Source organism: Uranotaenia lowii, chromosome 1 (genome assembly GCF_029784155.1).
Source record: "Uranotaenia lowii strain MFRU-FL chromosome 1, ASM2978415v1, whole genome shotgun sequence".
In the NCBI taxonomy this organism is placed as follows: domain Eukaryota; kingdom Metazoa; phylum Arthropoda; class Insecta; order Diptera; family Culicidae; genus Uranotaenia; species Uranotaenia lowii.
Window position 1 is genome coordinate 102234464 of NC_073691.1, and position 25009 is coordinate 102259472.

General features: G+C 35.5%; 1 protein-coding gene across 6 annotated transcripts in view; it reads left to right on the forward strand.

The window, feature by feature from the left end:
• Window positions 1-2548: 2548 nt before the first annotated feature.
• The window catches only part of LOC129751154 (cytochrome P450 315a1, mitochondrial), a 78646-nt gene continuing 56185 nt past the window's right edge, over window positions 2549-25009 (forward strand). For 3 of the 6 annotated variants that reach the window (XR_008738637.1, XM_055746507.1, XM_055746500.1), the window contains exons 1-5: window positions 7079-7321; window positions 7456-7662; window positions 7744-7943; window positions 10846-11052; window positions 11110-11246. Coding sequence is in view for 5 of the 6 variants with exons in the window: in XM_055746507.1 (XP_055602482.1) it covers window positions 7146-7321; window positions 7456-7662; window positions 7744-7943; window positions 10846-11052; window positions 11110-11246 (927 nt within the window). In the remaining variant the exon portion in view is untranslated. Of the gene's footprint in view, window positions 2760-2819; window positions 3001-3048; window positions 3267-7078; window positions 7322-7455; window positions 7663-7743; window positions 7944-10845; window positions 11053-11109; window positions 11247-25009 lie in introns of those variants that run through there. The other 3 variants (XM_055746529.1, XM_055746515.1, XM_055746522.1) reach the window with 3 other exon arrangements.

Below are 25009 nucleotides of genomic sequence, written 5' to 3' on the forward strand. Positions count from 1 at the left end.
TATAGATTTGATTCAAATGAATAATTTTTGAAAAAAAAAATATTTTTCGAATCGAATAATTTTGGACTTTGTTTTTAAAGAAATTCTTTGATTCAAAAGACATTTGTTCAATTGCATATTTCTTTTGAAACAAAGTAAATTTTCATTTTACCGAAGAAAAGTGTTTTCGAAGGAAAGGAATAATTTCTTTAAATAAAAACTTCAAACTTAGAGTTATTTTGGATTGGGCAAGAAGAGTTTAAAACAGAAAAATATAATTAAGTTTGGTCGGTCGTGTTAAAAATCTTAACCAGTTAATCGGAGTTAGCTATAGGACAATTCAGGATGAAGAATGGTAAGTGAATCCGTTCATAAGAAAGTTAATATTTAAGAATTTCTATAAACGCTTGCATTCTTGCAGGACCACTGCTGATTTCGCCCCAAATTCAGCGGTTAGATTATCTTCGGCCCGATCTTCCGCGGCAACTACCAGTCGGATGGCAAGGAAAGCCAGCAACGGGACTTGCATCCGGAAGTCAGCCCACGGAGAAATGCCTTTACGCCAGACTAGTAAACTTTTGTCACCGAAATTTAGGATCGGTCATTCAATTATATTGTGAAGTGAAGTGTTGGTGTTAAATTTGAGAATAAAAAGAATTAAGATGTTATATTTTTCTTTTTATTATTTAAAATTCCTGATAGAAACTTATGAACAACAGAAAATATTTCTTCCAATTGGAATAAATGGGAAAGGGTTAAATGAATAAATGTTTTTAAATCTAAACTTTTGTTTCATTGTAGCAAACGAAAACAACTTCGCATTAAATGAAACTGTTTTTTGTTTCAAATGATTAGGATTTTGATTCAAAGATTATTTAACAGAAAAATTCTTTGAAACAAAGGAAAATGTATTTGAACCAAAGTAATTTTTATTTATTCCAAAATCAAAGGAAAAAATCCTTTGTTTTTGCGGCACTTTTCTTTAAAATAAAAAATCTTTTCGCTGCGTGTTCTAAAACCATTTCCTCGCGAACAGCAAAAACATCCAGATCCAACACATCGATGGGTAATCGTGTTAAGCGGGCCATAGACTACACAACATTTGTACAAATGCGATGAAATTCGATGAAATTTTGTCGCTGTGAGCACGATTTGCATAGTGTATGGCACTGCTTGAATGAGCGCCCAAACGGTTGGAGTAAAATCGGTTGGGATCGAAATATTTTGTACAACACATTCTCCCAGCCGGGGTGGAGATGGTTTTTTTTGTTGCTGTTGCTGTTTTCGCCAGCAATCATTTGTGTTCGCGTGAAATATGTTTGTATAGTGTATGGGCGAGCATAGATCAAACAATCGTCGTGGAATCATCGAATTTGTACAGGCCAATTTGTGTAGTCTATGGCCCGCTTTACAGCGGCGTTTAATTGATCGGCAGTTGGCGATTCCACTGAAAAGACACTGGCGAAATGCGTCGCGAAAAGGCAACATTTATCAGCGGGCGACGTGGCAATGCGATTTTTTAATTTGAAGATAGCTGGAAGCCCGGACTCCTTTCGTTTAGAGTTTACAAATCGTCAGCGTGTCAGCGGAATTAAATGCAGTTAACAAGGACAAATGCCGTGAAAATCAAAGTGGTATCAGGAGAGTCTGTAGTGAGTCGGTGGTGCGGTGCTGGTGGTATCGGTCGGTGCTGTGTTGGTTTCGCTGCGTTGGTGGTACGGTGGTACCTGTCGATGCAGTTGCTGTAGTTGTGGAAGCATTGCGATGCAAATTTGAACTGGATGCTAACCAATGGTTAGTAACCATACATCTGTCCGTCGGCCCCATCCAGGTTATTCTGGATTCTACGCCGTTTTAACCATTCACATCGATGCCACCGAAAAATTTAAGTTTGTGTATTGAGAATTGCACCGCTTAAGAAAAAAAAACATCCAGAAACAGCAGGAAAAATATGCGCGGGTCAATAATCAAATTGAAAGTGACAATAATTCAAGACTCACCACAAAAAATAAAAGAATTTGTTCTTACACTTAAGTAAAAAATTGTAAAACACGATAAGATATCAAATAAATCATTTACCGTATTTTATCTAAATATCATGCAGAATTCAAAAACCTACTTTTTTTTAAACATCAAATGATTAACGTCGGGAGAATCTCAAAGCGGGGGTAGGGGGTTAGCTCTTTTTATCCGACCAACTTCGCTTATCCAGTTACATCTGTTGCTACCATTAAAACACAAAATAAACGCAAACATATCGAATCCCAACAATTTTGTAACTTATACTACCGAGAAATAAGTCAAAAGAATATTATCTATTATCGAAAACGGTTTTCGTCGATGCAATTCCGAAATCTTCCGTGAAGGAAATGCTTTTTTCTTCCATTCAATTTTTTTGACAGCAGAATAACATACAGCTTTGACAACAACTAAGCGCATTAGTGTTAGTGGCTGACTGTTCATTCAGCAGCCTGATAGAAACCGATCGAAGTCAATTGGGAAAACAGCTGATCAGCTGTCAATCCATTTCAATTGATTTCGATTGAGTTCTGTTGAACACACCTACTGTGAGCATCAGAAACAGAAGTAGGCCACCCTGGAGTTGGGGAACGCTCAAAATGGCCCCACAGCTGCAGGATCTGCAACCACAAGGCCAAATAATTTTGGAAAAAGGCCAAATAATGGTTGTTTCTCGTAAGAAAAACAATGCCCGAAAACGGTCGGCTGGAAGCGGCTTCGGTAATGTGTCGGATCTTCACCGCCCTATTCGAGATAACTGGGTAAGTCTGGCGTTTTATTTACGATTCCAAAAGCTCTACATATCTTCAATATTTCCATAGGTGCAGGGTTTGTTTAAACAGAAACCGCGGGGTCAAATTTTTTGCGAAGATGGTCGACGAATTTTTGTGTTGCTGATCATGCATAAACCATCCCATCCGAAGAACAGTTCTCCGAAATCCACGACAGCAACCGACTCCGATTATGTGCCAGGTCATCTGCACCGTCTTTTCCGTTGGTTAAGTGTTGCGTTTTATTCCATATTTTAAGCTCATTTCAATTTTCTTTCAGAGCAAGATAAGTTAGCCTGGAAGGACCCTCTGTAACATGCAATGAAAAAACCAAAATAAAAATATTGAAGCTAAACATTCTGGAGTTTGAAACATCCGCTGAAAGGATTCTGAAATTTGACCTAAGCTAGAAGAAAATTCGAAATCACAAGGCTCAAATCAAGGCCCAGATTTATTTTTTCGCTGGTAGCCGTTTGAAATCTTTGCTTTTCCAACAAGGTAGGTTGTAAACTATTCTACACTGCAAAAAATCGACATTTAAAGCGTATGTTTCTCCACACATACGGTTTTGAAATTCTTTTACTGATTGAATTTATTTAATTCAAATATAAACCAATACTTCAACACATAAATTTTACGTGGAAAAATATTTTGGGCTGACCATATTAAAATAAGCGTGAGTAACCAGGCGAAAAATCATCGAACTTTCTGTTTTTGTTTATAAAATGGCGCGAATTAATTTTCAACCGAAAGGAATCGAAACCGGTAAAGAAATTGTAACCCTGCCTAAAACCGCGCTCGGAAGGGAAGGATGGCCTATTCGGGAATTACTCCGCAAGCTGTCGATGCGTCGCAGGGGAAAAAACTGATGGACGGTTGGAAATAAACCGTGAAAGTGACCAGCAACAAGCTCGAGAGCTCGAGAACCAGTTGTTCAGGATCATCATTCTCCGATCATTGAGACGCTGAATTCATTCTTGCAGGGCAGACCCCGGTATGTACCCCTTGATGGAAATAGACCGATATCCAGACTTGAGAGTGGGCGGTGGAGAGCCTAATCCCGATAGTCAATCCGGAGAGTGCATAAATTCCATGAAATTTTCAGTGAGTAACATTGTAACATTGAAAACTGTTCTAGTAAAATGTGAATTACGATTCGTTTTACTTTTTCCAGGTCTGGAAAGTTCTTTTTAACGTCAGCTGATGATGCAATTACGTTCAACGATGATGGAAGTGAGGTTTTAGATTACTTTTACCGTGCATCATTAAAACACAATTAATGCTAACCAAGACCAAATCTGTAAATTTATGAAAAAAAAAATTTTCTGCAAAAGGTGCCTTGAATTTGAATTGGATGGATATCACTCTATTTCATAATTTATAACAGAATTGTAAATTGAAATAAATAATTCAGAGCTGAAAGGTTTTTTGAATTCATGTTTTTAACAAATTACCACTATATGCCAAATTTAATAAATTTTATTGGTCTGACATGCCCTTCATATGTGTCACCACACATAACGTTTTCGATGTTTTTCAACACACATTTTTTTTATATGTGATACAAATAGCAAAAATGTATATAGGCTCTCACATAGCCAAAATGTGTCGATTTCGTTGAGTGTAGAATGTAAAATGTTTTAAACACAAGTGTGTATTCATACGCACTAATCAATTTTTTTTCAAGGAATTTAACAGCAAGCTGTCATTTTTCCCAATCCCGGCACTAATCAATGAATTTCTTATCCTGTTTTCTAATGAAAATTGAATTCTTTTTTATCTCTACAATGACTGATTGCTGTTCTATCTTTCTTTATAGTTTTCACAAAAAATCTTCCAATATGTAAAATATATAATAAATTTTGAAAACTGTGGTGGAATTGTGGTACTAACTTAAGGTCAGTGCTTAAAGCTTATGAAGTAAAAGAAATGCAGTTATGATTAATCTTACAATCGATGAAAATCCCACAATAAAGTGAAGAACTACTTCAGATGGCTGAAAAGACCTTAATCTTAAATTGTCTTAACACAAAAAGCATTGCGTACAAATTTTGTAAAAAAAAATTATAAAAGAAAAAATAAAAAAATAAAATAAGAAATAAAAAAAGATTCCAAGAATTGATATAAAATGAGTTCATTTTACTACTCAAACAACTCACAGATGGCACTTGAGTTTCCACATCTTTAATTTATCTGACAATCGTTAAACATTTATTTTTGTTTAATTTGATGTTTGTGACAACAGTAGCCTCGGTAACCTCCAACTCTGAAAATTGACATCAAAATGATCTTTTTAAATCTATTCGAAAAAAAAATACGTTTATTCAGTTAAGTCCATTTGAAAAAAAAAAAATACATACTAGCGTATTATTGTTGAAAAATCAGCGCATGCTTTGATTGCTAAATATTCCATTACGCACCAGAGTACGAGGTGAGATTTTGGTTGCTACAAGCCTTCTGAATATCATGGAACCAGCCTTGTTAAATCTACGGATTTCTCCGTAGTTCTACGGATTTTAAGCATTTTTACGGAGCTATGGATCGATGCTCAAAATCTACGGACTTTCAGCAATTTCTACAGATTTTCTACGGATTATTGAAAAAATTAACTGGTTTCTGAAGAATAATTCTACCTGACGAATGAAGAATGATTCATTTCTTCATCAGAATTCAGATTCAGAATTCAGATTCAGAATTCAGATTCAGAATTCAGATTCAGAATTCAGATTCAGAATTCAGATTCAGAATTCAGATTCAGAATTCAGATTCAGAATTCAGATTCAGAATTCAGATTAAGAATTCAGATTCAGAATTCAGATTCAGAATTCAGATTCAGAATTCAGATTCAGAATTCAGATTCAGAATTCAGATTCAGAATTCAGATTCAGAATTCAGATTCAGATTCAGAATTCAGATTCAGAATTCAGATTCAGAATTCAGATTCAGAATTCAGATTCAGAATTCAGATTCAGAATTCAGATTCAGAATTCAGATTCAGAATTCAGATTCAGAATTCAGATTCAGAATTCAGATTCAGAATTCAGATTCAGAATTCAGATTCAGAATTCAGATTCAGAATTCAGATTCAGAATTCAGATTCAGAATTCAGATTCAGAATTCAGATTCAGAATTCAGATTCAGAATTCAGATTCAGAATTCAGATTCAGAATTCAGATTCAGAATTCAGATTCAGAATTCAGATTCAGAATTCAGATTCAGAATTCAGATTCAAAATTCAGATTCAGAATTCAGATTCACAATTCAGATTCAGATTCAGAATTCAGATTCAGAATTCAGATTCAGAATTCAGATTCAGAATTCAGATTCAGAATTCAGATTCAGAATTCAGATTCAGAATTCAGATTCAGAATTCAGATTCAGAATTCAGATTCAGAATTCAGATTCAGAATTCAGATTCAGAATTCAGATTCAGATTCAGAATTCAAAATTCAGAATTCAGAATTCAGAATTCAGATTCAGAATTCAGAATTCAGATTCAGAATTCAGATTCAGATTCAGAATTCAGATTCAGAATTCAGATTCAGAATTCAGATTCAGAATTCATATTCAGAATTCAGATAACGCACAAACATCTGATCGAGGGAACAGAATCACCAGCATGTGAAACATGTGGCACTGAGCTGACGGTGAAACATATTATGATAGAATGCCAAAAATTCGACGAGCAGAGACGAAACATACTACCTAGTGGCAGTTTCGCAGATAAACTGGAGAACAACCGAAAAAAGGAAAAGCTAGTGATAAATTTTATAAAACAGTGTGAACTTTTTAATGTAATTTAAATTTTTCCTTGAGGGTGAAAACAACAGGTTAATCCCTCGTTAAATAAAACGAACAAAAAAAAAAGAATTCAGATTCACAATTCTGACTCAGGACACAGATTTCATTCAACTGTAGAATTTTACTCATTTGTGAATTATTTTGTTGGATGAGGTATCCTCAAACTTGATATTGAAATATCTCGTTTCCTAAAAATGCAAGTAAAATTCAAGTCTGACTGAGAGATGTAGTGGATTGAATGCTGATAAGATAAGAATGATATTATTCAGCTGTACCTGGCTTAGATTCAATTGCGTCAAAGACATTGAAAAGCGTAATAGAAACCATAACAAATGCATAAAAATCATCCAAAGGAGTATCATGAATACAAAATGTTATCCGTTTTGTTTTTGTTGTCTGCCAGGATCGGTCTTACAGGCGGCAAAAGAAGCATTTTAGCCATATGCCTGTTTGTTTCATTTAGCCTCTAGGTCAAAGTCGAGCCTGATATGATACGAAATCAGTCTGGTTTTGCCTGAGGGAGCAGCAACAACTCGAAATCGCCGCTCATAAATTGAAACATTCAAGCGGTCAAACATGTGTTACGCATCAAATCGACTGAGGCATTATGTTAGGCACTTCGGAACAAACAATATTCATGGCAGCGTGGCAAGAAACGAGAAAAAACGTCCGTTTGCCGAACTGCGCGGCCCATCGCATATCCCGTACATTGGATTTATCAATGATATTTTAAATTTAGGTCATCCAAAAGAGTAAGTTTGACAGTGCATTGATTGAATCCACGACAAATCACAAAGCATTATACAAAGCATATTATGACATATACTTTCAAATAAGTTCGTCTACGTCATCTCGTATTGATTTTGGGTATTTTTTCTTCTTTCAGCCTCCACCGGACAATTACAAAATATCACAAGCAATTTGGACAGATTTTCAAGATCAAGATAAGTACTATAGATGCTGTGTTTATCAGTAATCCCGAAATGATGCGCAACGTATTTGCCTACGAAGGCAAATTCCCCAGGCACCCGTTACCAAACGCTTGGACCTATTACAACCAAAAACACAACTGCAAGCGTGGCCTATTTTTTATGTATGTAGAGCGTTGAAAAATGCTCGTTCATGAAGTTGGATGGTGATGTTTTGGCTTTGATTAATTGAAGCATTCTTGTAGGGATGGAGAGGAATGGCTTCATTATCGGCAGATTCTCAATAATCTCATACTGCGGGATGCAAACTGGATGGCAGGGCCTGTGGAAAAGATATGTGATCGCACTATTAACAGCATGCTGGATGACGTTGATTTCGCGGATGGAAAACATTTGATTCGAATTGATAACATGGAAGAAAAATTATACAAATGGTCAATAGAAGGTACGTGTCAGTTTCTACAGAGATTTTAATCGAAGAACGGAATTCAAAGGAATTGAAACAACGCAAACACATTCACGAATCAAGCTTATGTGAAACATTTCGCTTCAAGAACTTCATCTGAATTCTGAATCTGAATTCTGAATCTGAATTCTGAATCTGATTTCTAAATCTGAATTCTGAATCTGAATTCTGAATCTGAATTCTGAATCTGAATTCTGAATCTGAATTCTGAATCTGAATTCTGAATCTGAATTCTGAATCTGAATTCTGAATCTGAATTCTGAATCTGAATTCTGAATCTGAATTCTGAATCTGAATTCTGAATCTGAATTCTGAATCTGAATTCTGAATCTGAATTCTGAATCTGAATTCTGAATCTGAATTCTGAATCTGAATTCTGAATCTGAATTCTGAATCTGAATTCTGAATCTGAATTCTGAATCTGAATTCTGAATCTGAATTCTGAATCTGAATTCTGAATCTGAATTCTGAATCTGAATTCTGAATTCTGAATCTGAATTCTGAATCTGAATTCTGAATCTGGATTCTGAATCTGAATTCTGAATCTGAATCTGAATTCTGAATCTGAATTCTGAATCTGAATTCTGAATCTGAATTCTGAATCTGAATTCTGAATCTGAATTCTGAATCTGAATTCTGAATCTGAATTCTGAATCTGAATTCTGAATCTGAATTCTGAATCTGAATTCTGAATCTGAATTCTGAATCTGAATTCTGAATCTGAATTCTGAATCTGAATTCTGAATCTGAATTCTGAATCTGAATTCTGAATCTGAATTCTGAATCTGAATTCTGAATCTGAATTCTGAATCTGAATTCTGAATCTGAATTCTGAATCTGAATTCTGAATCTGAATTCTGAATCTGAATTCTGAATCTGAATTCTGAATCTGAATTCTGAATCTGAATTCTGAATCTGAATTCTGAATCTGAATTCTGAATCTGAATTCTGAATCTGAATTCTGAATCTGAATTCTGAATCTGAATTCTGAATCTGAATTCTGAATCTGAATTCTGAATCTGAATTCTGAATCTGAATTCTGAATCTGAATTCTGAATCTGAATTCTGAATCTGAATTCTGAATCTGAATTCTGAATCTGAATTCTGAATCTGAATTCTGAATCTGAATTCTGAATCTGAATTCTGAATCTGAATTCTGAATCTGAATTCTGAATCTGAATTCTGAATCTGAATTCTGAATCTGAATTCTGAATCTGAATTCTGAATCTGAATTCTGAATCTGAATTCTGAATCTGAATTCTGAATCTGAATTCTGAATATGAATTCTGAATCTGAATTCTGAATCTGAATTCTGAATCTGAATTCTGAATCTGAATTCTGAATCTGAATTCTGAATCTGAATTCTGAATCTGAATTCTGAATCTGAATTCTGAATCTGAATTCTGAATCTGAATTCTGAATCTGAATTCTGAATCTGAATCCTGAATCTGAATTCTGAATCTGAATTCTGAATCTGAATTCTGAATCTGAATTCTGAATCTGAATTCTGAATCTGAATTCTGAATCTGAATTCTGAATCTGAATTCTGAATCTGAATTCTGAATCTGAATTCTGAATCTGAATTCTGAATCTGAATTCTGAATCTGAATTCTGAATCTGAATTCTGAATCTGAATTCTGAATCTGAATTCTGAATCTGAATTCTGAATCTGAATTCTGAATCTGAATTCTGAATCTGAATTCTGAATCTGAATTCTGAATCTGAATTCTGAATCTGAATTCTGAATCTGAATTCTGAATCTGAATTCTGAATCTGAATTCTGAATCTGAATTCTGAATCTGAATTCTGAATCTGAATTCTGAATCTGAATTCTGAATCTGAATTCTGAATCTGAATTCTGAATCTGAATTCTGAATCTGAATTCTGAATCTGAATTCTGAATCTGAATTCTGAATCTGAATTCTGAATCTGAATTCTGAATCTGAATTCTGAATCTGAATTCTGAATCTGAATTCTGAATCTGAATTCTGAATCTGAATTCTGAATCTGAATTCTGAATCTGAATTCTGAATCTGAATTCTGAATCTGAATTCTGAATCTGAATTCTGAATCTGAATTCTGAATCTGAATTCTGAATCTGAATTCTGAATCTGAATTCTGAATCTGAATTCTGAATCTGAATTCTGAATCTGAATTCTGAATCTGAATTCTGAATCTGAATTCTGAATCTGAATTCTGAATCTGAATTCTGAATCTGAATTCTGAATCTGAATTCTGAATCTGAATTCTGAATCTGAATTCTGAATCTGAATTCTGAATCGGAATTCTGAATCTGAATTCTGAATCTGAATTCTGAATCTGAATTCTGAATCTGAATTCTGAATCTGAATTCTGAATCTGAATTCTGAATCTGAATTCTGAATCTGAATTCTGAATCTGAATTCTGAATCTGAATTCTGAATCTGAATTCTGAATCTGAATTCTGAATCTGAATTCTGAATCTGAATTCTGAATCGGAATTCTGAATCTGAATTCTGAATCTGAATTCTGAATCTGAATTCTGAATCTGAATTCTGAATCTGAATTCTGAATCTGAATTCTGAATCTGAATTCTGAATCTGAATTCTGAATCTAAATTCTGAATCTGAATTCTGAATTTTGAATTCTGAATCTGAATTCTGAATCTGAATTCTGAATCTGAATTCTGAATCTGAATTCTGAATCTGAATTCTGAATCTGAATTCTGAATCTGAATTCTGAATCTGAATTCTGAATCTGAATTCTGAATCTTAATTCTTAATTAATCTGAATCTGGCAATTAATTTTTAAATCGAATTGTTTTCCATGCAGTTCCTTGAGCTGTATGACTGTTCTTTTTTTTTTTTTTGAACAAATCATCACCATAATCTATCCTTTGCAGTGATACTAAGCATTATGCTAGGAAATTCTTACAGTGATGAAACCGCTAAGAGGATCGAAAATTTAGTCAAAACGTTTGCTGGAACAGTATACAATATTTTCCTGTATAGTTCAAAATTGATGACTGTTCCCCCAAAAATTGCCGACATCTTGCAGCTGCCAGCATGGAAGCGGTTCGAGCAAGTGGTTCCTGAGACGTTGGAAATTGGTATTTTGTGAGTTTTATAACTGAAAGAAAGATCTTCTTTATTTCCATTCATTACAGCTAGCACGATCATCAATAATATTCTTGATGAAGCTGAGCATGGCGATGGTCTTCTTGTAAAATTGCAGAAAAATATTTCTTCAAGAGAAGTATTGATTCGAATTTTTGCGGATTTGATGATTGCAGCTGGTGATACGGTAAAATTGAATTGTAGTAAAAGTTTGTTTTAAGTAATTAAAACGATATTAGGTACTTTTCAACTGTACTTGATAAATCCCGCAAGATTGTTCTTAAGAGACGTTTAGGGACAAAACTTAGCTGGGCATAATTCCTTCCATTGTGTTCTAGAGTTGAAATTGAGATATTATTCACGATTTTATTGTCACCACTTGTCCCTTATTTATTATTAACGATAATTGATTGTGAACTAAATGCTACCTCGTCTGAGTTTTTGAATATCAAAATTGTTTGTTTATCCTTGTACAGTGAGCGAAATAAGAATAGCAGCACTATGTGTTTTGCTTGTTCAAATATGAGTGTTTGAAAATCACCAAAATTTTCTTCTATAAATTGTTTTGAATTGTTTAACGGATAAATCAAGCATAAGTTTACTTTTTTTGGACGTTGCAATTGGCGTTGAGGACCAAAACTATAGAAAAAGGGTGCGAAATAAGAATAGAACCACTTGTGTTTTTTCAACAAAAACAAGATTATTTCTAAAAATTTGCTGTGTAAAAGTGAATATTAATGCTTCTACGAATTATTTGAATAGTTTACTGCATTTTAAGGAGTTTTCTAGAATTACAAAGATTTTCGAAGGTTTTAAAATGGTTTTTTTAGAGACGCTCTTCTAGAACTAAGGAATTTGATATTTGAGCTGTAATTCTTTACCAAACTACTTACTTTCTTCATTAAAATGAAGTGAAATGATGAATCAAACATTTTCGGTTTATTTTAAATCAGAAAAAAAACAGGTTGGTATTCATAAACTTAGATTTTTTGTTCAATAAACATCACTTTTTCCAGTTTCAAGTCATAGATGGCCACTATCTTGCCGTTAATACCAAATTAAGTCTCAATATTGATTTTTCGGGTTTATTTAGGCCCATATTCATCATTTCGATGTAGTTTTCCAACACAGTTTTGTTGGAGTACACGCTGCAGAAATCTTTCCGGATTTGCAAAATAAAACACCAGCACAAGAATATAACACCGCCAAAATTCCTGCTCATCTCAACTTCCGATTCAATTTTAAATCATACCAATAATACTGCTAGTTATCTGGTTCATCAAGCTCCATCGGAAAGTACAAAATTATTCTGATTATCGGTCCAAGAAATTCACTTTTATGGGTTCATGATGAAATTCTTAGTTTTTGATATTGTGATCTTAGAATTTCCAAGGCGGTCACACGATACCAAGCAATGGTCCGAAAATCAATCAAAACAAACACTCAGGATGCGTTTCCTGTTGGAAACATTCCGATTGTATAATGGGATAGCGCCTCTCGCTACTGCTTCGCCTGGCTGGTATGCAATCTCGATCAGCGCTCCTATCAGCTATGCAAACCGAGTCGCATCATTCAGAATCATCGGTTCAGCAAAGATCGCATATCGGAGATGAGTGAGATACAAACTGATCCATTCTGAATGTAGCTCACTCAGTATCTGCCTGAATTATATGAAATTCAAAATTATTTTTTGCAGGACGAGAAAAATCAAACAGTTGTGCGGGACACCATAAACTCTCAGTAGTTTTAACGTGACGTACGACATTTTAATAAGAGAACTTGTAAAAATTGAAAAACACGGCGAAAGTGAACATCTTTCCCTCACAAACACAACTGCAATTTGATTTTGATCATAGTGATGTTAAAAAACGTTATAACAACAAATAAATTTATTAATTTGCTTTATATCAAATCAAACAAAATACGCTAATGATCGGCTTCATGTATCATTCACTCACTGCCTGATCCATTCACTCCTGATCGAAGACCAACAAGATTCGCCATATGCATTGCGCATTGGTGATATTCCAATTTGATGATGGTGCTGCACTGTTTTGACAGCAAGCATCGTGCGAGGTGATCTGTATTTTAGCGATGAATTGAACGATCGATGATCGGGTAGGTCCAGTAGCAATCAATAACGAAACCCGACCGCTGTACGTTCAGGTGCAAAGTGCAATCAGAAACATTCATTGAAAATGAGTGATATTCAGAACACTGATACCAAGTACTTATTTCTTCACCAAAATCATCCAGCACATCTGAATTAATCACAGATATTCGAAAATGAGCATCAATTCGGTTTAATTGCAAGATAGTGCTGCCATCTATGACATGAAACTAGAGAAATAGCGTTTGACTATTTAAAAATATTAGTATTTTTGAATTTGTCTGTTTTTTTATTCAAAATCAGCATCAAATCTATGTTTCGTCAATTTGCATCATACTTCTGAGTGATAAAGAAGAAATAAAGCAGTTTGATAAAATATTATAGCTCAAGTATCAAATTCCTAAACGCTAAAGGAGCATATCTTGAAACCCCCTTTTAAAACCTTTGAAAATCTTCGAAATTCTAGAAAATTCCTTAAAATACAGTTATCTATTCAGATAATTCGTAGAAGCATTAATATTCACTTTTACACAGTAAATTTTTAGAAATAATCTTGATTTTGTTGACAAAACACAAGTGGTTCTATTCTTATTTCGCACCCTTTTTCCATAGTTTTGGTCCTCAACGCCAATTGCAACGTCCAAAAATAGTAAACTTATGCTTGATTTATCCGTTAAACAATTCAAAACAATTTATAGAACAAAGTTTTGGTGATTTACAAACATTCATATTTTAACAAGCAAAACACATAGTGGTGCTATTCTTATTTCGCTCACTGTATTTCTGTCCGGTACTCAAGCAACGAGAGCCAAACTCGAACATATTGAACATGAGGCCTGTCCAGTAGGTACATTCAAGTTGTTAAATACCTAGATGCAAATGTATCTACCTAACGCTTTCTTCTTTAGCACCTGGCGGTCAGTAGATGAACTGCTGAAAAGTAAAGTTTCAAACCGTTTGAGTTTCATACGAGAATTTATAGCGCAGACACCAGATACCCAGACCGATCAGAGGCGGTTGAGCCCATATAACTACAAATCGCCCAGAATAATACGCCATCTGACGGGGCATCGTGAAACCATTGTGCTTCATCAAGAAAAAAAATACACTTGATAATTTACAATCCAAATGAAAACTGTTTTGATTGAATCTCCTATTAGTATTTGGAATTCTATCTAAAATACTTTCATTTTGGTTTTTGTCTTCAATGTTAAATTGTTTACTCTTTTTTTCTGTATCATAATGTTCATGTTGTTCAAACAATGATTGTTGATTGATTTAGATGAAAAAATACAAACGATAGGTTATATCGGTCCTTAGTTGAGAGGCAAATAATTTTAGGATTAAGTTTGGATTTCAAAATTCATCCGGCATAGTGACAGTATGAAAATTATAATGTTCATAATAAATAACACTAGTTTACAGCATTTTTGAACTCAGTAAACTGAAGGTCATTTCCAATGTAAAATCGGGCGCTGAATCCGAAAATGAAACTCAAAAAAATCTTAGTAGAACCGATTTTGAGTTATGCTCCAAATATGAAATTTCGAAAAAATTAAAAAAGTTCTTGTACTTAGATTAAAATATCTCGGACGGCATAACAGTAATCTGAAATCCCTCTTTTGCATATTGAAGTTGAATAAATTTTCTATCGATCATCTCAACACTGTTTTTGCGTTTGACCAACAGTATTGTTGATATTAGTGACTTTATGAGAAAAAATATTATAAAAAACGCATTTTTTTAGAGAAAATTTTGTTTCAACGAAAGTTTTAGACTCAATGATAGCATTTAAAAAATCTGATTTTCTTTTGCGCTTGAATGTCAATTTAAAATAAAGATTTCAAGTGGTTATTTATCAAAATCGGTTGAAAATTGAAGAAGTTATGACTACTTTACCATAACTGAAATTTTTGGAGTTTTTAATAATTTAACAAACCGCAGTACACTTATCATAGTATAGGAAGAATGAAACATGGTAAATCTCACTCGCTCCAAGTCAAAATTATTTATTAGCTTACCAGAAGGTCACATGCCAAATTTCAGGAAGATCTGACCATAGGGAGGGGTTGCTTAAGTCTCAAACGTGAATAAAATTTTGAAGTATTTTGCCCGAAAGGAACGAAAAATACTGGTTTTTCATCAATAACTTTTTTCATCACTAGCTGATTGTTTTTTATGGTTGATTTTCTTAAAGCCTAAGTTGAGACAAATATTTCACCCGAAGACTGTAACTCGATTGGATTTGAAACAGAAAAGTTATTGCGGTTCAAAGATTGTATTTTGGTCGAAAATTGTCATATAAAACGCAATGGGTAAAAAGTACTCATTGCGTGTTGGACAAAATTTGCGGCCTTTGAACCGCAATAACTTTTCTGTTTCAAATCCAATCGAGTTACAGTCTTCGGGTGAAATATTTTTCTCAACTTAGGCTTTAAGAAAATCAACCATGAAAAACAATCGGCTTGTGATGAAAAAAGTTATTGATGAAAAACCAGTATTTTTCGTTCCTTTCGGGCAAAATACCTCAAAATTTTATTCACGTTTGAGACTTAAGCAACCCCTCCCTATGTCCAGATCTTCCTGAAACTTCGCATGTGACCTTCTGGTAAGCTAATAAATAATTTTAACTTGGAGCGAGTGAGATTTATCATGTTCCATTCTTCCTATACTATGATAAGTGTACTGCGGTTTGTTAAATTATTAAAAACTCCAAAAATTTCAGTTATGGTAAAGTAGCCATAACTTTTTCAATTTTCAACCGATTTTGATAAATAACCACTTGAAATCTTTATTTTAAATTGACATTCAAGCGCAAAAGAAAATCAGATTTTTTAAATGCTATCATTGAGTCTAAAACTTTCGTTGAAACAAAATTTTCTCTAAAAAAATGCGTTTTTTATAATATTTTTTCTCATAAAGTCACTAATATCAACAATACTGTTGGTCAAACGCAAAAACAGCGTTGAGATGATCGATAGAAAATTTTTTCACCTTCAATATGCAAAAGAGGGATTTCAAATTACTGTTATGCCGTCCGAGATATTTTAATCTAAGTACAAGAACTTTTTTAATTTTTTTCGAAATTTCATATTTGGAGCATAACTCAAAATCGATTCTACTGAGATTTTTTTGAGTTTCATTTTCGGATTCAGCGCCCGATTTTACATTAAAAATGTTGGTCAGTTTATCAAGTTCACGATTTTTTTAAAATTTTGTAAACTAGTGTAATTAATCGAATTCTGAATTGTTTGTCTTAATCTGAATGGTTGATTTATAATTAACTATGACAAACAAAATCAACTACATACAACTTCTTGAAAAACTTGAATTCAAATTTATCTTAACTGTTTTTTGGCTCATAGCTATAGATACATTTGAGGAGTGAAATAACTTATTGACATTTATTTATTTATTTATTTATTATTATTAATTCATCGAACAATTGTGTTTAAATGAATAACTTCACGATCACAAAGAATGAAACGATCTTGAGTGGTGTAGCCGACGAACAAAACGACTTGATGGCTCTCCGAACTGATGTAAGTGCTCAACATCCTGGAATATGCGCATCATTGCGCTGATTGGTTCATTGTAACCGTAGGATGTCCTATGAGTTCGACTCGACAGCAGCGAATGAGTTCGTGACATTCTCGACGGAGCCCTAAAGCTGATCATCCTAAGCAGGTTTGGTGATTGTACTTCTCCGTTCAAAATTTTAGCGACAAATGTGGCCTGTTGAGTTTTTCGACGACATTCGAGAGAATCTAGTCCTAAAAGCTGGCACCGATGAGGATAAGGAGGTAGATCTTCGGGATGGTTCCACGGCAGATGACGTAAGGCGGATCTGATAAACCGCTTTTGCACTCGTTGGATTCGTAAGATCCAGCTTAGCTGGTATGGGGCCCATACGATTGAAGCGTGCTCAAGAATAGATCGGACAAGTGCACAGTACAGTGACTTCAAGCAATACGGATCTGTGAATTCTCGCGCTATTTTCAAGATAAAGCCGAGTTGTTTATTGGCTTTATTGATGACCGCAGTACGTTGATTGTTGAAGGTAAGCTGATCATCCAGGATAACACCAAGATCATTAACTTCGAATACTCTATTTATGTGCTCATTGCCGATGTAGTGGTTATGTAGAACAGGTGATTTTTTCCGGTGAAAAGTTATGACCGAACACTTTGAGACACTAACAGATAGTTTGTTACGTCTACACCATTCATCAAAGTTGTCTAACAAAGATTGAAGGTATTCACAATCCGCAGCGCATTCTATTGGAACGAATATTTTAAGATCGTCTGCATATGCAATTTTTGTTTCATTATCTAAGCTAGCAATCAAATCGTTGAAAAACAAAGCAAACAACAAAGGTCTCAAATTGCTGCCTTGAGGGACGCCGGATCGGTTTGTAAACGGAAAAGAGATGCTATCATCAATCTTAATCCTTATGCACCTGTCAGTTAAAAATGACTTCAGCCAATGACCCAGACAACCATTTGGTGGGTATTTCAAATTTGCAACGCAAATATACGTGCAAATATACGTGTAAACATATCGTATATAATGTAGCAAAACCAGTATATACGTATCATTTTGGAGGCCATATAGGTATATTAGCAAACATATTCTTGATTTGGATTGTATTAAATTACGATTTGCACGACTTGTCATGCGCATCATTTACGACTACTCTGATTCTTTTTGGAATATACTATGACAATTCACATCATCATATAGATGATTGAGGTTGTAATATACGACATTTTTCGTAACAATATGGAAAGCTTGACTTATTTGGTCGTCTTTTGCGACTTGAGTGCAGGGCTCTCATTTTCCGTCAGTTGAAAAAAAAATTTTTTTTTTGGGATTTTAAACTAATTGGTTTATTCATCCCCAAAAAATAATAAAAATAAGATTGTTTCAAAGAAATGTGTTTTTTTGCTGTCAAATTCAAGTTTATATCGTACACATTTATTATTTTCCTGTTGCTGATTTTTTCCACGTTCATGAATTTATTGTTAGCTCCTGGACTTGATCCCCTGACGATTCGATCAGCAGCTCATGATGGTTCCTCGACGCTATCTGGAATATATAAATTCAAGGGGATTTGCTTCAAAGGCATTAAACCAAAAGCATATCGTATATTTCTATAACTTAAATCTTTTAAATCGTAGAACACGTCATCGATGATCTAAAATAGACCAACTTTTTGAAGCCTCCTTTAATACGATTCCAATCATCGATGTCCCATTATCATAAACGATTTTATTGAACTTTTTTGCATTCTCTTACGATTGAATCAGACATGCGAATTAATTTGCAAAGGTATACGATTGCAGGCACATTATTACGAATCAATGCAGTTATATACGTTTTCTATTTCGAATTATTTTATGCATAGCACGACAAAATCTCTTAATCACGGCTGATCACCGTATATTGGTCGTTTCACGGATTTTTTGCGAACTGTCGTCCACAAAGGTCGAGTTCATATGTACATAAATACTTCTTGTCGTAATAAAATCATGCAATGCTTTTAAATACGATAAAGAATATGCATGGACCGCACATTGTAGGTGCAGATATACGAAAATGAGTATAAATAACATTCTATACGATGTAATCTGTGAAAGAAAATACGACTTCTGGTTGTCTGGGGAATCATATTGTTGTGGACACCGAGCTTGGCAAGCTTTGCAAGTAGAATTCGATGATCAATCGCGTCAAATGCGGCTTTAATGTCGGTATAAACAGCATCAACTTGCTTCTTATTCTCAATTTGATTCAAACAGAAAGACGTGTATTCTAAAAGGTTCGTACATACCGATCTTCCAGACATAAACCCATGTTGTTCCGATGAAATGTATTGCGAAGAAGCTTCTAGTAAGGCTTGACTAACTACAATTTCGAACAGTTTTGATCCAGCAGACAAGCTTGTTATTCCACGGTATTGTTTCACGTTACGACGTTCGCCAGTTTTAAAAATCGGAAACATAAACGAAGTTTTCCACAGCTCTGGAAATTTCCGTTGTTGGAAGGATCGGTTGAAAATTCGAGCCAGAGGAGATGATACTGCTTCGATACATCGACAATAAATAACTGAAGGGATTCCATCAGGTCCTGGGGCAAAGGAGCTTTCTAGTTTTTTAGCAGCAACTTCGACGACATCTTGATTGACTTCAAAGGTGTTAAAGTCTATGGCATCCATAGGAACATGGCGAATGGCATCGAAACACTCGCGTTCTGAGGAGGTCTTGTCTGAGAAAACTGACCGAAAATACTCAGCAAACAAATCGCAACACGTATGTTGGGAGTTAGCCTCAGTCTCATGGAAGAACACTGATGAAGGAATTGCGTTGGATTTCCGTTTTGATTTAACAAACTTCCAAAAACGTCGAGGATTACTGCGCAGACCGGATTGTAAACGCATCACATGAAGTTTGTAGAGAGAGGTATTGAGTCGACGATATGCTGTGCTAGCTATTCTAAACTGTGCTTGACAGTCTTCTGTCCGATTCTTACGAAGTCTACGCAAACAAACATTTCTTTCACGCCGTAGTTGTCGGAGTGTAGGTGTGCTCCAAGCAGGCGATACAGGTGGCTTGAATCTTGGAACATGCACATTCAACCAGTTTCTGATTAAGCTACAAAACGTTTCAGTCATGTTGTCAATCGATGAGGCATTTAAAACTGCACCCCAATCAATGCCTCTCAGATAGTGCGAAAGAAGCGCAAAATTTGTCTTCCGAAAGTTTAGAGGTCTTATTCTACCTATCGACTGATTCGGTAAAACTTCTCTGGCGGTTGAAGCAACAGGTAAATCGAAAACAATGGGAGGGTGATGCAAATCAATCGGTACTAATACTTCAGGAGCGCTACTAACATCAATCTTTTCCTCACTCGGGCCGAAAACTAGATCCAATGTTCTCCCAGTGTGATTCCTGACTGCATTAAACTGAGAAAGATTTAATGAGTTTGTGCCATCGATCAAGCAAGCAGCAGCAGCACTAAGAGGTGTCACGTTCAACAGTTCAGCTCCGATGTCGCATTTTTCCCACATCAAACGAGGCTGGTTATAGTCGCCACAAACCAGTACGGATTCATCACGAGAGGCCCTTGCGCACAATTCACGAATAGAGGCCACGTGGGACTCAACAATTTGGGCACAGCAGCTCTTTTTTTTTTTTTTTTTTGTTAATTCTTTATTTGAAACGGCTCATACCTTTAGGCTTTAAGGAGCCAAACTCTTTTTGTTTTTTTTACAATAGTTTGCTTACTTCTAGTTCACTTTTTTTTAAAGAAAAGAAAATAGATAGGGAAATATGAAAATAAAAAGAATTATAGACGAAGATCAATAGCTTTAAGGAAAAGATATATTTCGAACATGTAGTCCAAGTCTATCACTGCCAGCACATCTCTCACTGGAACATAGGGTGGTTTTCCTCGGGCCCGAAGGGAGTCTATGAAATTCGTTCTAGCGACAAGATGGACCTCGCACGACCAAACAATATGCTCGATGTCGTGGTAACCTTGGCCGCAACTACACAAATTGCTGCCAGCAATATCAAAACGATAGAGTACCGCGTCTAAGGAACAATGATTGGACATGAGACGGGAAAATATACGAATAAAATCCCGACTCAGGTCCAATCTATTAAACCATGGTTTAAGGCTTACCCTTGGGATAATCGAGTGCAGCCACCGACCATCCTCATCCTCGTCCCATTTGCGTTGCCAGTTGACAAGAGAGTTTCTTCGAACTAAAAAGTAAAATTCGTTGAAGGCGATTTCACGCTGATACGTGTCGCCTTCCATCGCCCCCACCTTTGCCAGAGAGTCTGCCTTCTCATTACCCTCTATCGAGCAATGAGAGGGAACCCAAACAAAGGTGATGGTAAAGCGACGTTTTGATAAAGCACTCAAACTATCCCGTATCTTCTCGAAGAAGTATGGCGAGTGCTTTCCCGGTTTTATTGAGTGAATTGCTTGAACAGAACTCAGACTATCCGTTACAATAAACAGCAGCTCTTATCAGGTGGGATATAAACAGCACAGAATAGGAATCTTTTTCCATTTATTGTGGCAGCAACACAAACTTGTTCTAGCTCATTACCATTTTCCGTGTGGATAAAACTGCTGGCGTGGCATTGTTTTACTGCGATCAGGACACCTCCAAAGCATTTTTTGACACTGTTTCGAGGACTACGATCACAGCGAAAAACAGCGTATTCATTTCCAAAAATCTGGGCCGAATCGAAGGAGTCAGTCAGGCCGGTTTCAGTCAGAATGATGACGTCATAACTGCAATCATTCGTTGCCAGATACAATTCTTCGGTTTTGGTGCGTAAGCCACGGACGTTTTGGTAGTAACACCATGCTTCATAATGTGAACGGCTTGATGAAACAATTCTAGATGATTGGTCTGGCACACTCTGGGCGGAACTAGAAAGCAGAGATGCGTGACTAGGCGATATGGTAAAAAATGACGAATACTTGCCGTTGCATGGCAATTGGAAGTCTCCCCCTGAGCCACCTGACCGAGAAACGGGACGACTTAATTCAGGAACAGTCGGTCGTTGGTGGCCAGAGTAGAGAACTTCCAAATTGGCATGATTGGTGCGTCCCGGTGTCCAGTTACTTGTCGATGAAACATCACTGCTGGCCGAGATATCGTGAATTGAACGCTGCAGCACTACGTTGATATCAGCATTGTAACGAGTAGCCGGTGCATCGCTAGAAGGCAGAGATGGGTGACTAGACGAAGAGTTCGATAAAAACAGATACTTGCCATGACATGGCAATTGGAAGCCTCCCCCTGGACCACCAGACCGAAAAACGGGACGTCTTTTTACAGGGACAGACGGTCGTTGGTGGCCAGAGTAGAGAACTTCCCAATTGGCATAATTGGTGCGTCCCGGTGTCCAGTTGAAACATGAAGAAATGGATTCGTTAGTCAGCTCATCGTCTATAGTATCGTCAGCACAAATGGATGGGTTAAGGGGTAGGGGGGGCCAATGAGTCCCGCAACTCGTCGGCAGATGGGGCACATGGTCATCATTAAAAAGGTCCACGAAATTGACCATTTCGATCATAATTAATGAACTCGCGAAAACTCAAACCATTAGGCCAAGATTCCGGATTTAGCGATTCGTTGCATTGATTAATACTTGTTTAGACAATTTTCAGGAAAAAAAACTAAAAAACAGAATAATAAATGTAAAGAATGTATTGATAAGCTGTCTGATTCTATTTGCCGCTGGAATGGCTTGTGCTAGAATGCTGATTGTTTCACTAAAAAATATAAATTTTTGGAAAAATAATCTTAGAAACGACCGTGTCTGTCGTCCGGTTATTTTTCCCTGCTCATTTGTACACACACAACAAGTCTAGCGTAACATTTCAAAAGGGCGAAACTAGCAGTTTTCTCGAAATGAGAAAAACGCGTTTGAAAATTCGAAACACCTATTCAAATCCTATTTAAAAAATCGACCACTTTTTGTTCAACAACATTAAAAAATGTGCATTATATTCCCTTATTGTTCGATGGTTATCAAGAACTTTAACTTTTTTCGCTTAATTTCAGAGATTTTCGAGTTTCACCATTTTATTGTTTTCGATTCCAGTTACGCTTGCAAGTTTCGCCCAATTGATCGGCCGTTTTTGTTTTTTTTTTATTAATTCTACAATTAACTTAACCTCTATTACATAGCCGGCCAAGTGTTGACTATTTAAAAATTAATTGTTTTCACATATCTATGTTACATTCTATAAAGAAATCAGCGATACTTTTATACACATTCAAATTTTTTGTTTTTAATATTATTTGAAGATCAGGTGCAATTCGCTTTTCCATCAGCATTTTCCAAACAGCGGCCGTTTTTGTTTTGGTTTTGAAGTTTCGCCCATTCGTCCTACACGCAAAAACTAATTAGGCCGTTCTGTCACATACGGTCAACTCAGTTACGCCTATTGGCCCTACACGAATAGAAAAATTCACTCCATTTTGAATAGGCGTAACTTCACGTTCCAACGAAAATGCATCAACAGGAAGTTTCGCCCAATTGAATTTTATCAATTTTTTTAAAGTTTTAAGTAATTTTAAAACGAAACCGCGTTTAATAGGTAAAGAGCATCCGCGTGCATCCGGAATGACCGTTAACTCGATTTGTTTACATTTGGCAGTTTCGCCCTTTTTAAATGTTACGCTAGAAGTGTGTCTGAGAAATGTCAAAAACAATAGTGATGGCCTTTTTGGCATAATTCTGGACTTGGGAAAAATTAACTTGAAAAGCGACCATTTTTTAGACTATTTTTCCCAACTAAATCCGTACACGAGTGCAAGTGTGCGTGAGAAATGTCAACATGAAAATCTTTAATTTTGAAAAAAAAAAATGTTGTAAAACAAGGGCAAATATCAACTGAACTTGAAACATTTAATTGATTCAAAGTTTTGTTAAAACTCCAGTCCGAAAGTAATTAGTTTACAAAATGAATCCATTCTTCAAAAACTTATAATTTTGAATAAGGTTCCTTAACCGCTGCCCAGTAAATAGCAATAATTTCGCTGTAACTAAAATTATTTATCGAATTCATTCCTTTTCAACATCACCAAAACGATTTTTAAATGGTAAAAGAACATTACAATCTTGATGCAAACGAAGGTCATTTTTATTTTCTTGTCGTAGCATGGAATGTCAAATATCGTATGGCTGTGTGAGTGAATTCATTCAATGTTTTGATTTTGATGAGACGAATTCACGTTCATTTTTTAATGCCCATTGATAAAACCAATTACACGTGCGATATTCAGAATGGTTCGAAATTTAACTAAAAAGAAAAATAACTTAACAACAGATCAGGAAAAGCTAAGCTGTTCTCATTAAACAGACTCGGATGCTTGAGATTGTTTGTCAATATTCATCATATTTCAACCAACGCACTTTGTTAAAAATTGTACTAAATTTGCGGGAAAATGTTTACAATATGCATCATCTCGGAGTCCAAATATTGTTTCGAAAACTGCCTCGTCCAGTGGGCGGTAAAATGGCTCATTTAATATCCAAAATTAGTTCGATATTTTGAAAAGCAGACATTTCTCGAATGTGACCAAGATTTTCATCGAAAGGAAGGTTTCAGGATTTATTCGAGAAAAAAGTGAATAAAAATCTGACACCGATTTTTCGTTGTAGATGGTGACTTGATAGTATATTTCATAGTTGCGGTTTTCATTAGTTTCTTCTGTAAACTACACATTGCTTTTCAAATTTTGTAAATATCGCTATTACTTTTGTTTTATTTATTTGCAATATACAATCAGTTGATTTTTTTTTGTGTCGTTACAGTTTTTTTTGGGATACTTGAATTTACCCTTGACGGAGGTTCCGGGGGTTAACGAAATCTTGCAGATGAAAGTGATCTTCACAAATGAAGCAATTGTTTTGCAGCCAAGGCAGCTTTTTATTTCCACAGTTCTTCCTGTGAATTGTGTATGTGTTATTTTCAACCACATTTGGTTATGCGCTCTAACTCAAAAATGGTTCTTTTTTCTATCAAAAGTAGGTAACCAAAAACGACCGTGTTCATCGCTAGATGTAAAAAAAAAACAAATAACACAATGCAAATGTGTGTGTGAAGGGCGTTTCAATATGCACACAAAATAAGTTATGTTTATGTAAGATGTTTCCGTTTGTGTATGTGGCCGTTAGTTTCACGATAACCCGTAGATAGCGCTGCGGAACAAGCGCCAAAATCAGCCTTCAGTCGCAGACACCAGATACCCAGACTATCCACTGAAGGCTGATTTTGGAGCTGGAAACTATCGCCGCAGCGCACAT